This window comes from Lytechinus variegatus, chromosome 3 (genome assembly GCF_018143015.1).
Source record: "Lytechinus variegatus isolate NC3 chromosome 3, Lvar_3.0, whole genome shotgun sequence".
In the NCBI taxonomy this organism is placed as follows: Eukaryota; Metazoa; Echinodermata; class Echinoidea; order Temnopleuroida; family Toxopneustidae; genus Lytechinus; species Lytechinus variegatus.
Genome location: NC_054742.1, coordinates 50,786,422 through 50,801,346, shown reverse-complemented (window position 1 = coordinate 50,801,346; position 14,925 = coordinate 50,786,422). Strand labels below are relative to the sequence as shown.

Below are 14,925 nucleotides of genomic sequence, written 5' to 3'. Positions count from 1 at the left end.
CTTTTTTCGTCAGTACTTGTGCATCCGACGCGAGAGGGCAGTGTGAATTACCATAATGAGGCTTTGAATCGGGTCACAAACCTTGGACTTCTATTTATTTTTTCATATAGTCTTGCCTCAATTTCTAATTGAAAAAAAATCTTTGAAAATTGTTCTTAGCGATACTAGAGCCTGCATGATTGGCTTACTGATTGAGCCACACCAATCGACATGATCGAGTTGATCATTGGGTCGGAAATGACGATAATTATGTCATCCTCAGCATTCAAAGTCATATAAATAAGAATATTTAAATCAACTGATCGTTGGATAATTATCAATATTCGTCCAAATAGAATCGATCAGGAATGTTTTTCTCTTATCAATGGCAAAGGAAAATCTTGAAATTATGCTTCTACCGTAAGTGTTTCTGGCTTATTGCCATAGTAATACAATAGGCCTATAATTGAATAAATAGAAATTGTAAACACATTCAGTATTGCACTTCTTGTAGTTCCGGAGAGAGGATAATACGCACAAAGAAACTATTGTTATATTGTAATTTTACCCTGATTATGATTTAATGATATAATAAAACATACAAGTAAAAAAAACCCTGTTCTTATCAAACAATATATGTAAAATTGTCGCAAAAGGGAAGTTAATATATTGATGAAATTATCACTTGTATTTTATAAACCCATTTGAGTGTCTTCCAAATTACCTTGAGTCTACATAATGTACACAACTTCTGAAACTAAAACATCACATACTTGGTAAACGAATAACACACTGAAGAAGTCAATCAGAATCTAACTGGAATGCATGTACGTGGAATTTTAAGTCCATTTTCGGACAATCAACTTTGCAATGATCTTTGTCATGATTTATTGATAATAGGATCATAATTAGGATAAAACATGATAATGATTACAATGAATATGAGCATCGTCTTAATGAAATCTGTCTTTATTTTGATGAGAATGTCGTGCTGATTTCGGCTGGATTCTATTTTTTTTTAAATGTGACTGGATATGTTTCCATATAGCATCAACATGTATGGTTCATAACGATCAAAACCTAATAATGTACATATAGGTCAGGCGCGTGTACTATGAATTCCTTTGGGGGCATAATGAACGCCAAAATATAAATATAATCAAGCAAAACATGCTTCAATTGAAATGTCTGTAAACAACTTTTGTTATAATGTCGCAAATTTGAACAATAGTCACGACCACCACCATATTCTGTCCCATATTTTCCATGTCTTCGGACTTTGTTCCTCATGAAGATCTTTGAAACGAATTCAGATGTTTCTTAAAGATGAACCTCCCTGGTAAATATTGGCTTTTTGAAGAAAGAATCTGGCAAAATACGATCATTTGTGAAAAATATTATCACAACATAAGGAAGGAGGAATCGATGGCTGTCCTAAATTCTTTCAGGTCCATGGAGTGCGAAAGAAGACACTTAATTGGCAGCCTGGAGGCGATGTATTAAAAAAATACATATTCCACTAAATAAAGTATTTTCTTTGTAGTTTGGTCAACATGTCACCTGGTGGATGGATGTATGACATGTTGCATTAGTTCAGTCAAACCATAAATTAATGTATAACGTTATCATAATCCACGCTCGATTGATTGAGATCAAAGATTCTACTTTGTTTTGTACAATACATAGCATAGATTCAATTAAGCAAAGATAACGGGTGTGGGTATCTGAGATGAATGTCAAACATGTGGGAACGGTTGATTTGATTTGATTTGATTTATTGTTTTCTTCTGCATCCATAACATTTGTATAATACATTTTTCATAACATAATAAACATAATATGTTAGCATTTTTGGCATAAATTGTAAATAAAGATTACTAAAAAGATAATTCCAGACAAAAATGATTAACTATATGATGTTCACAATTTGCAGGAGAAGGACTGTCATCATAAGCAGATTGCTTGAAAAAAATGACAATCCCAAACTTATACTAATTGAATTAATACATTTTTAACATTGATAAAGCAGAATGGGCATATTCTTTCAAATAGCTGAGGGTGATGGTGATATGATGATGATGATGATGATGATGATGATGAAGGCCATGGAGATGATGATGGTCAAGATGAAGATATTGGTAATGACTAAAACGAAGGAGGAATAAATTCACGATAAAAAGGATACGACACAGAAATTTTACTTCAAGTATTCTGATAATAACATAGATTTAACGTTTGCCTTAAATGAGTGAAGAGACGAACATTGTTTAACAGGCTCTGGTAGAGAGTTCCATAAATCTGGACCATGGTGTCTTATGGATCTCTGCGCAATAAGCAATTTGGGGTTAATTAAATGGAAATTTGAAGAGTTACGGGTAGGGTATGAATGAATAGATGTATTCAGAGTATAAAAATTGTGGAATGAAGGTGGGAGCATGTTATTTACGTACTTAAACATAAGTAGTAAGCTTTGAAGAGTATTTATGTCAAATACTGTTAGAGTCTTTAGTTTATGGAATAATGGATTTGTGTGTGAAAAATATTGGGAATCAGTACAGATTCGAATTGCTTTTTTCTGTAATAAGTATATTGTATTAATTTTAGTTTTTGCACATGTTGCCCAAACTATGTTGCAATACGATATATAAGGCAATATTAATGAATTGTATAGTATGACAAGAGTTGTATGTGGAATTATATTCTTCATTTTGTAAATGACACGGTGACACCGTGTCATATTCAGATCTTTATCCTTTAGGTGGCAACATTTTTCAATGTTACAAATAAATAATTGAAAACTGGGACCAACATATCTTACTATAAAGTGAGCTCTCTAGTGCATCAGTATAGATGTAATGTAATGCAAGCTTCAGTAGATTCACTATTTGGGTCAAGTGACTTGATATTGCAGAATAATTTATGATAGAGAAAGTTTACAAAGGTATACTTTTCTTGGTCAAATATGGCTTTTCAAGTTGTTTTCTCTGTAGACAACTATAGAAAACAGAAAAAGGGATCGGTTTTGCTTATTTTCCCTTGGCGATTGACCCTGTGATTGAACTTGTGTTGAAGCACAGGTCACTGAGAAGTCCAAAAAGATGCGACAGTTAGTCTGTATCTCAGGATACGAGAACTTATCAACCCCCCCAAAAAAAAAAAATAATGTTAATCCTATGATATAGATAAATCAATATCAGTCACCTAAGTAATGTTTTATTTTTTTCAAATTCATAAAACACAAATGACAAATAACAAATTGCTTAAATGATTCAAAATAATCACTTGAACCAACACAAATTATACAACAATATTGAAAGAAACAACATTTTACAGAATGAATAACGGAGAACACTTTCCATTTGTATTGAAAATTTTACATTAAATTTAATTGAATGATTGTCACAAGATATAAAACAAACATAATTATGTATAGCTCTACAATGGCATTCTTACTAAATTCTTCATGGAAGGGCCTTTGATTCGATGAAAATGTTATTAAGGAATCAACAGCTGCATTTTTTTATCGTCTGTTGCACTCGAGAATGAGATTATAATAATGTGAGAAAATGAACTTTGTCAAGCGACCGAGTTGGTGGTTCGCAATACAGTGCGTATCAAAAAAAGTTTACACTTAGAAAAAATCCTGTAAAATTATATTTTTGTAATATCCTGACGATTTTTCCACATTTTAGCATTGGTACAGATCCATTTAAGCAAATGACGATATAACTGTAGATAAATATTTCCGCTTGAGTGAGCACGGCTTACTTTTGAAAAGTTGATGAAAAATGATTTGCGCAGAACTTTGAAATAGGTATGCGAATAAAAGTAGACTTTAATCATGAAGAACACGTAGAATTTAGCTAGTAAAATTGATTTGAAGATATCTTTTACCTTTTTAAACTTGTTTCCTTGCCCAAAACACTTCGAAGAGTGTATTGCGCCCCACCCCACTCCCCCACACAACGAGGCAACCGTGACGATATTTCCTTTACACTGAGCTGTGATTTACATGAAATGGCTTAGGCTTGATTTTGTTAATCATTGTCAAGCTTGGGAAAAGTGTGGAGAAACAAGTTTGAAATGAAAAATGAAATGAAAACCCACTTTAAATGATAAAAACTTTATAGTGAAAATGCTGGAGATGTCTGATATAAACTTTTGTTCAGATTCAGTTATGTTCTCAGATCCAGCTGGCACTAAAAGGGTAAAGGTTGTGCTTACTAAGTGTTGAAATTTCAATTTGGGTGGCAAAATTGTTACAAAATGCTTAAATGTATCCATTTTATTTCAATTGGCTAAAAGTGCCAGGGACATTTATGAGAAATGCTTTGCAGGGTAAGTTTGTTTTCGCCCTTTCCCCTTGACACAGCGTGAAAACAAGCATTTCCGCGCAAACAGATTTCTGCGAGCTTTACAAAAATGGACAGTGCCCACTCAAATGTAACATTCTGTCAAAACTTTTACTTTCATTGGATAGATAAGACCCAAACCCAAGATTATATGTGAAAAAAATTACCCACATGTTGTATATTTTGTAACTCCCAGGGCTTTTTCAAAGTGTAAACTTTTTTTTGATACGCACTGTAGAATGTATTAAGTACTCACTTGAAGACTTGTTACTTCAAGTGATTGACACAAAGCCGTGACTGAAAAGTTCCAGTTATAAATTGAAAGAAATTATAAATAATGTAATATTCGAAGATACATTTTGGTCAATTGCTTGTTGAGCTTTCATCTTTCTCCGTATAAAAAGTTGGAAATATTTGTGTATGTTAATTGATAAACTTACCTTAGTGTGTTCCTTTATTCTTAACATGACAAATGCTAGCGAATGACACAAATGAGAAAAATAGTGTCAAGAAAATACACAATCCACATCATTTTTCAGAGAAATAGGCTATTAGAAAAGTTAAGGATGAAGGCCTTGGAGTAAAGATGGTACATCTTACACATGCATTTACGATTAACTATCAATAAATAAATATTGATAATGCACTTTTTATGATCCCTCTATCTCTTTCTTTGGATATAGCTGGTTCAGCGACGCAACCCACTGAAAACAGCATGGCGATGGATGGAAAGTTTGAGATTGACGAAGAAGGAGGCCCCAAGAAGTCGAGCGGTTACTACTGCACGACAGGTCAGCTCCTCTTTCTCGCCATAGTCGGTGCTGGTATCATTGCCGGTGTGGGATGTATGGCTTACTACCTACCCGACCGTTCCTGTGAGCTACCTCCCACCGAGGAACCCGGGAAGGTCACGGAACCTCAGGTACAACCCACGGAACCTAGGGTGACGGAACCACCGGTGACGGAGCCACATGCGACGGAACCGCGCGCCACCACGCATATGATGTCACCAACTCCGACCGATGGAATATGGGACGGTCGTCTTCCCCGTGACCTCATACCAGAAAATTATCAACTTTACCTCAAACCCTACCTGTATGACGAGGTGATTATCAACAAATTACCACATAGTTATGCGATTGTAAGATAGGGGATAGCGTGAAATAGTTTCATCTTTTATATCTTGTTCTGTTTGGAATGGAGTTGGCGTTGATAGCACAGTCCTTATGCGGCGAAACGTAGACAGAAATAAGTATAATAATACAGTGTTCAATAAGCACCGTAGTGCTCTTGACTATATAGAAGTTGATATGCATATAAGTTCTACGTTTTAACTATGAAGCACTTTGAATTTAAAGTTTGGTACAAATTTAGAAAAAATTACTCCTTCAATTGCTTATCGCAGTAGCAAGTTTTAACAAAGATTTCCCTAATCGATTTTCCGTCTTGTCTACCTCCAGGACCTTCGGCCAAATACGGACGACCGGAGGTTCACTTTCGACGGTAGGGTAAAGATCGTGATGGAATGTAAAATGGATACTGACGTCATCACCCTCCACATCAACAACATCACCATCAGATCGCACAGCCTCGAGTCGAAGAACGGAGACATGATCGACGTCACACACGTTAGCTACACACCAGAGTACCAGTTTGTCCACTTCCACCCCGCTACGATGTTGAAGGAGGGAACGGGCTATGTACTGGAGATCGAGTACCTAGGAGAACTGTGGGACGGTCTGGCTGGTTTCTACCGTAGCAGCTACACGGAAGGAAACGAAACTAGGTGAGAGGTGATCGATCACGATATCGCATCATGACGCATGGGTGTGGCTGAGGTATACTTGCCATGAAAAACGGAGGGGAATCGTATCGGCAAGGATCTCCGGGATGATTGTATGGGGGCGGGGGCGGGGGGGTGCGGGGATTCCTCTGCCTCTTGAATTACGTTTTCTTTTACTTTTTTCCATTTTCACTTTATGCTTCTACATTGATTCAGGATGTTTTGACTTTTCAATATCAATATTTTTGTTACCAATCGTATTTAGTATACTTTTATCATCATTATTATTATGATAGTTATTGTCATTATATCATTACATATTATTTTCATTATCTTGTTATTTTCATTATTATTAGTAGCATTATTATTGCTCTTATCATCATGATCATTTTCATTTCATTGTTACTGTTTAAAGTGTTATCAATAAATTTGAATGCTTATCTTTATAAATAAACTTCGTTAATGAGTGTTGTTGGCAATCTTACATATTCTAAGATTAATTTTGTTTTAAAAAGTGGGAAGCTAGCTTTGATTTTTGTGGTCCCAAGATGCGATGATAGTTTGTCACCATCTACTGTCTTGTAATTAATTCATTTAAGAGGAATCTTACTACATATATATTTTGATATAGTGTACAGTAATATCGTAGAGCTGTATGTAGAGCACATATAGAGAAGGATAGTTTTAATGGATTAAGCGTTATATCAGTTTATTATTATCATATCATTATTTGATTTATTTTATTTTACATATATCTACACCTAATAACGACAATGACAATGAAAGTTTGTACAGTGCTTAAGCACTCTGCAGCATAATTACACTGGTATTATTAGAGCAGCTGTTTCGCTCACTGCACCTTAAGGAATAAATTCATGTCAGGTATCCATTTACCTCTCATGGATTGAGTGCAGCATAGTGTTTATCAATTTTTTTGCTGAAGAAAATAAAGTCATGGCTGGGATTCGAACCCACCACCCTCTGTTTCAAAGTTCGGAGACTAATCCGGAGACCGGGCCTTACCACTCCGTATTGATTTTGTGTTTGATAAATCTATTTCGTAGCATTTGAAACGAAATGTGTGTAATTGACAGAAGAGTAAAAAACCGTGAGAGGTAATTAAAGGGAAATTGATGTTAGTAATCGGCTTTGATAACACTTGCATAGTATAACTAGAGTGTGAAACATCATTAACACTTAAGTAGACTACATGCATACTAAATAAAAGCCTGGGAGCCCGCTCATAATCCAAAGCTTCAGGCTATAAACTAGTCCTGGTATAGAAGTAGATTTTGACTATTAACTTCTTAACTGGGTGCTGTTTAGTCACGTGTGCAAATAAAGATATATTAAAGCATCGTTAAACAGTAAATTTGTTAATTTTTAAACCGAGTTGTAATTTACGGTCACACAGGTAGCAACATGAAGACGTGAATCTACCGAAATGTGTATTGATACCTGATCACTGGACGCATTGTCTCACGTCATTTTATATCATTGATCAAATATAATTTGCTAACTTCGTCTCACTTTGAGTAATACTCTGGGCGTAAGTAAACAGATAAGAAAATTTGATAACATCGGCCAGATACTCGAATTCGGGGTAAAGTTCAATTGATGACCAATCCAGCCATAAACCTATGCCTAGTCGTGTAAAAACAGACTTGCAGGACTTTCAGATGATGGGTGGGGGGGCTCAAAAGTCGCTGGGTAATAGTTATGCTACTGGTATGTCATTGGGATAGGCGAAGACACAAAGGGATTAGGGGGGGGGGGGGGGGGTGATTTGTCTATAACAAGTCTGCCCTTGGATCTACCTCTCATTCAAAAAGATTTGTGTTTTATATAAAAGTTTGACTGATTCTTAAACATAATGATGATGATAATTAAAAAAATGTTTAAAAAAACATATTTTTCAATTCATTTTTAACTAAACATATTTTTTTTAAAATGAATAAAAGAACCATGAGCAAACAGAGATGCAGTACCCCCCCCCCCTTCTTTGTGTCCAAACAATCCTAGTATGTGTCTATAATGCTATACCATAGAGTTAAATACGTACTAAATTTAGGTTTATATAACTCTATGTGCTATACTTATTTCTTCTTTCCAACTTTTACGCCTTCCGCTCTTTAACTTCCTTCGACACCCCTTTCAGATGGCTCGCCACAACCCAGATGCAGCCTACCGATGCCCGCCGAGCCCTTCCATGCTTCGATGAACCCGATCTTAGAGCTATCTTCTACACCGAGATCGAACATCGTAAAGACATGGTCGCCCTCTCTAACGGCATCGAGGAAGGCGAGAGGGACGGTAGCAATACTGGCTGGATGATCACCAACTACAGGGCCACTCCCAAAATGTCCACTTATCTTCTTGCTTTCGTCGTCGGCTACTTTGACAAGACAGAAATGTATACTGAAAATGACGTCCGTGTGAGTTACAATCATTTTCATATCGGTAGCATTATTTTCAACTCAAACTGTTTCCATATTCTTAAAAAAATAATAGCACAGTATTAATACAATAATGGTACAATATTATTAGCCCTTCGTCTGTTTCATTACTTTCAAAGAATTACCGACCACTTGAGTTCACATTATTTCAAAACCATGATATAATTCTATTATTTATCTATATAAATGAAAAATCAAATGCAAGGTTGAGTCCATCTTATCATGACCATATAAGTAAGCAGAAACAATGCATGATATATGCAGTTATTACTTTCTTCCTAGGAACTGTGTATTTTCATACACATAGAAGAAAATAATTCAATGATATCAAAAGAAAAAAAATAAAATCATTTTATTATTCCAGATAAGAAAAGGCCATCCTGTAAAGCATACACTTATATCTATATATTATTCTATTTCCGACATATACATAACCAGAGTTCTTGTGTCTCTTTAATCAAAGTTGTTGTAGTATGGTAGTGTTGTTAACATTTTAAAATCACCTTTGAAAGATGTGTTCTTTAAGAAAATACAACGTTGTGGTATGACAAATCCAACATAATTCGGTTTCCTCTTAAAGGGGAAGTTCACCCTGACAAAAACTTTATTGTAAAAATAGCAGAAAAAATAATAAAAAATATTGCCGAAGGTTTGAGAAAAATTCATCAAATAATTAAAAAGTTATTAGAATTTCAATTATTTGATTTGTGACGTCATATGCGAGCAGCATTCCTACATAGCGAATGGTAAAAAATCAATAAAATGTCATTTTCTCAGAAAATTGAAAATGGTTTTCACTGTACCTTTTGTATATCAATAGACAAATTATTTCACACCCGATCATGAATAGAAAATTAAATTAAGTCATCAGGAACCATGCAAAATTTGAAATTCATGCATTTTATATTACTTAACACATGGGGCAGCTGCTCGTTTATGACGTCACAAATCCAAAACTTTGAACTCTAATAACTTTCTTACTCTTTAACGGATTTTCCTCAAACCTTCACCAATATTTTTTACTATTTTTTCTGCTATTTTTGCATGAAAGTTTTCTTCAGGGTGAACTTCCCCTTTAAAGGGGAAGTTCACCCTGACAAAAACTTTATTGTAAAAATAGCAGAAAAAATAATAAAAAATATTGCCGAAGGTTTGAGAAAAATTCATCAAATAATTAAAAAGTTATTAGAATTTCAATTATTTGATTTGTGACGTCATATGCGAGCAGCATTCCTACATAGCGAATGGTAAAAAATCAATAAAATGTCATTTTCTCAGAAAATTGAAAATGGTTTTCACTGTACCTTTTGTATATCAATAGACAAATTATTTCACACCCGATCATGAATAGAAAATTAAATTAAGTCATCAGGAACCATGCAAAATTTGAAATTCATGCATTTTATATTACTTAACACATGGGGCAGCTGCTCGTTTATGACGTCACAAATCCAAAACTTTGAACTCTAATAACTTTCTTACTCTTTAACGGATTTTCCTCAAACCTTCACCAATATTTTTTACTATTTTTTCTGCTATTTTTGCATGAAAGTTTTCTTCAGGGTGAACTTCCCCTTTAATTAAAACTGGTGGACTTCTTCCTCCTTCAAACAGTGCACAGATAAAATTACTCTGACCGAGTGGAAAATAAACCAGTGACGAAAATCATATCAAAATGTGACTCTACATGTATTGGTTTGCAAATATGTTTTCGTCCGATTATTTTAATTAATTGGATGTAGAATATCATTACAGACGGTTCTGTATATCAATTTCTCATTTATTGTATTTTCTCTTTCTTTTGCCGTAGTTCCGAGTATGGTCACGACCAGAGGCGGTCGAGTCGACAAGATACGCTTTGGATATTGGAGCTAATATCACCACATACTTTGAGAAATATTTTGATACACCTTTCCCTCTTTCAAAGCAAGGTATGCCACCATTTACCCAATATCACACCTGCAATAACATTTCTAGTGAAACATTGTGTTGTCCTTCCGTTATGTCTCTGATTCTGTTTTCTTGGGAAACTCTAAAAGTGCCATTTTATTTACGAGATTGCGAGATATTATAACTTACCATTCCGACTTAATTGTCTTATTTTGGTAATATGGGAACATAAGATATCTTGACAAGTTGACTTGTAAAATACTATATGATTTGATATTCTTAATAGTCGACTTGGCGATTTATGCTTTATATCGACAGGACGGCATATATTTTTTAGAAGTCAAGAAGAAGAAGAAGAGAAAGAATTAGAATAATAAAATGACAAATAAAATTGATAGAAATTTTGAAAATAAGAAGTACTGATTAGTTAACATGATTTGATATGTTTAATAATCGACTTGGTAATATATGCTACATATCGACAGGACGACATATATTTTATTCGAAGTCAAGAAGAAGAAGAAAAAGAGTTAGAATAATAAAATGACAAATATAATCGATAAAAATTTTGAAAATAAGAAGTACTGATTAGTTTGTCTGTCTTTTCCTTTTTCTCTCTATAGATATGATTGCCGTACCCGATTTTTCAGCTGGAGCTATGGAGAATTGGGGTCTTATCATTTACCGTGAAACCGCTCTTCTCTACGATGACAAGGTCAACTCAGCAAGCAACAAGCAACGTGTTGCCGTTGTGGTGTCCCACGAACTCGCTCACCAGGTAAAGTTCAGTAGTTTCTGAAGTACGTTTCAAGTAAATGGTTAATTGGTTGTCGCATGTGGCGACACCACGCGACCACAAATGCTACCAACAAGTGTTGCCAAATGCCGATGGTACCAAGTCACAGCACGAACAGAGCCGACTCTAAACCGGCCGATGGTTTGTCGTTGGTTATAATGTCAATGCTCGTGTGGGTCTGGAGTTGGCTTCGTCGTTGAGACTGCATGTAGCAATACGATACGAGGTTCAAAACCTCCGCAGTACGTCGCGTCGGTTGCAAGCCTAACCTTTATAAAGGTTCACGCTTTTATTTTATATGGTTGAATTTCCTTGGCAATCAACAGTCATCAATTCTTAATATATCCAATAATTTATTTGGTTCATACGTGAAATTTTTCACCTGAATGATTCGACAGTATCCTACGGTAGGAGAATAAAGCCAGCAAAATAAAATACATATTTTTAATGGTATCTCAATCAATGTTTGGCATGGAAAATAATGTGACCAGGCTCCGATATATAATTTGTTATCATATTATGGTGTTTATTGACCCCAATTAATAATAAATTTAATTTGGCATCATCAAGACCTGTTTGACAGAGAAGTTATCGTATTTGCAAGCAGCGACTACAATATCGGCAGCAATGACAACAACAATAACGATGAACAAGAAAACAGGAAAATCGACAGAAAAAAAACATTTCGAGAACAATTTTTTTAATGAGCATCTACTTTATGGACAGATGAACAAATACGATATTAGCATATTTTATAATCTCTTTGTCCCCTTATTTTCCTTTCTCCCTTTTTCAAATTCCAGAATGGTATTCAATTACCTTCTTTTTTTTACTTTCTTACTTTGACATCATAACAAAACTTATACCTAACGACTGTATGATTTTATATTAAATATAATATTTTCTTTTTCTTTTATTTTCTCCAGTGGTTTGGTAATCTCGTCACCCCTATATGGTGGGATGATCTTTGGCTCAATGAAGGATTTGCAAGCTATGTTGAATACCTTGGTGTTGATTACGTGGAACCAGATTGGGGAATGGTGAGTGAACATTGCACCCCGGATGGTAGATAGTGGGGATGGGGAGAGGAGGGGGGGGGGGGCATGGGTCATTGGACCCCATGGGAAAGGGTGGAATATTATATCATTTTCTGAATATTATGTAAAAATCCTCCACAAAATTAGATTTCATGTCAAAAGTCAAAATTTTCTCTCACTCGCGACCTTTTAAAAAGTTATTTTGTTCTATACGCCCTGTTGTGTGCCCCCTTCAGAAATGTTAGTTGATTAAAACCACTAAACTTCAGTTAGAGAGGTCCTTAAGTGATTTAAATTGTTTTGGAAGCAAAGTTGAATGATAATTTTTAAAGTATTTACTTGTTATTTTATATTATTTTAAGAACAATGAAAATTAATATGTGTACACTATAATCTACTCTTTTAAATGCTATAGGATACACTGATATCAAATATACAATATTGGTGATTGATTTCATCATTATCAAATATGGGTATCCGGAGGAAAACAATGAACATATTATCTATTCTGATCAATACAAATAAAAAGATTCTCTGTAATCATGATATTGTGGATTTCTTCGCCTTATAACAGAGAGAACAATTCGTCGTTGTGGATCTGCAGTCGGTATTCGAACCAGACTCTCTTGGTACGTCACATCCGGTCAGAGTACCTGTTAACTCACCAGATGAAATCAATGAAATTTTTGATTCTATTTCATACAGCAAGGTAAGTACTGCATAATCACTTTAGGTTATTAACTATAGAATATAAACTATAGCTGAATAAAATTACACATAAACAGTTATTGAATATTTATCCATAGCTATTTCTTTCGCGTCAAGTGTTTTTTTTTAATCAGGGGGAAATTTATCAATAACAAACTTGTGAGATCAAATATTTAAGATGTAATTTGTTTAGTGAATCTCGAAACTTGACTCAAGCCTCATCCACTAGACCATGACACTTAAGATTTGCTGATATCGATTTTGAAATAATTAATCATTTATATTATTTTTTTTCCAGGGAGCTTCAATTATCCGTATGTTGAATAATTTCTTGGGTGAGGAGGTTTTTGTTGATGGTCTAAGCTACTACCTCAATAGTCATAAAGAGAGTAATGCTGATTCTGATGATCTATGGTTTGCTCTCAAAGAGGTAAGTCTATCTATCTATCTATCTATCTATCTATCTATCTATCTCTCTATTTATTTATCTATCTATCTATCTATCTATCCATCCATTCATCCATCCATCCATCCATTGTGATTTGCTGAGAAGCACTGTTACTATGGTAACTGTCAGATAACACGTCCGCCAAGTCCTCTCATGAAACGCTGTCAAAGGAAACTCTGTTTCCAGTTTTTTCTCTTGATTATTCCATTTCATTAAATTGTTATGTTTTATTTCATTGTTCTTCGAAATGAAAATAAAAATGAGCAAAAAAAAAAGCTACTGACACAAAGTTATGATCAAGTCATATGGATTGCACTTCATACTGTACTATTTCCTCTCATTGCGATTTGAAGGCAGATGTAGGTAAGGGTAACAACGACGTCAAGGCCATCATGGATACCTGGACATTACAGATGGGTTACCCCGTCGTCGATCTCCGCCGCCACGGCGCTAACCAACTCAATGCTTCACAAGAACATTTCCTCGTCAATCCAGAAGCCGGAGTCGATGACAAATATATCGACCTCGGGTATGTAGTTGACACAAAATCATCAAGATTAGATGGTTATGAAGACGACAGGGCGGCGTCACGGGGAGGTGGTTTGGGGTAGGGGTGTGGGCGGCTACCTCTTTGACTTTTGAAGTATGGTGAACCAAAAAAAAGGGAGGAAGGAAAGGAGAGGGGAAAATGATAAAAGAAGAAAGAATAATAATACATATCAGGGGTTCGTTGCAGAAAGAGTTGCGTTTAAACGCAAGTCAAAAAATCAATCGCAAGTCCCAAATGCGCGCTGTTGATTGGTTGAAAATCAAGTTGCGCATGAGTTTTAGAGTTGCGATTGATTGCAACTCTTTCTGCAACGGACCCCAGAAACAGGAGTCTGTGCCGTAGTGACATAACGATCTATTATTCAATGAAAACGTATCATGTTACACTTAGTTTGTCTTCAAACCTCCAATATCACGTTACCCTGGCGCCACCCCTGAAATAAGCTAATGCTTTATGGCAATTTTGAGCAAATGTCAGCAAAATTATACCTTAATTTCAAATGCATACCATTTGATAATTGAACAAAAATTATGTATGGCGAGTGGAGAAAAATCAATTGGATTCATAAAAAAAAATACGCAGAGAGAGTGGAAGGATGTACTCAAAAGTAAGGCTTATTAAGTATGCACCTTTAAATAATTATTGCAATGAATAAAGTTGTAGATGTACGGTACAGCCCAGAAAAAAAAACGACCGTTGATGAAACGATTTTAGTAGAATTCTTCGTTTTAGGATTCCATTTAGTATATTAAGTCAGATTCAATTTGAAATTGTTCTCTCATTCTAATTTATTTCTTTGTTCTTGTTACAGATATTTGTGGTATGTATACCTGACCTACACGCAGAAAACAGGAGCCGATTTCACCACACCTCATTATACGTGGATTGAGAAAGAACCTTGGGGTAAAGTAATCTTTGTTTGGATT

The 14,925-nt window shown here is 35.0% G+C and overlaps 1 protein-coding gene across 3 annotated transcripts in view; it reads left to right on the top strand.

Moving 5' to 3' along the window:
- The window catches only part of LOC121411282 (aminopeptidase N-like), a 50,890-nt gene that overhangs the window by 13,168 nt on the left and 22,797 nt on the right, over nt 1-14,925 (top strand). For all 3 annotated transcript variants that reach the window (XM_041603915.1, XM_041603914.1, XM_041603916.1), the window contains exons 2-11: nt 5,015-5,436; nt 5,792-6,117; nt 8,273-8,549; nt 10,381-10,501; nt 11,084-11,238; nt 12,183-12,296; nt 12,868-13,002; nt 13,300-13,431; nt 13,803-13,978; nt 14,811-14,902. In XM_041603915.1, the coding sequence (XP_041459849.1) occupies nt 5,015-5,436; nt 5,792-6,117; nt 8,273-8,549; nt 10,381-10,501; nt 11,084-11,238; nt 12,183-12,296; nt 12,868-13,002; nt 13,300-13,431; nt 13,803-13,978; nt 14,811-14,902 (1,950 nt within the window). The remainder of the gene's footprint in view (nt 1-5,014; nt 5,437-5,791; nt 6,118-8,272; nt 8,550-10,380; nt 10,502-11,083; nt 11,239-12,182; nt 12,297-12,867; nt 13,003-13,299; nt 13,432-13,802; nt 13,979-14,810; nt 14,903-14,925) is intronic.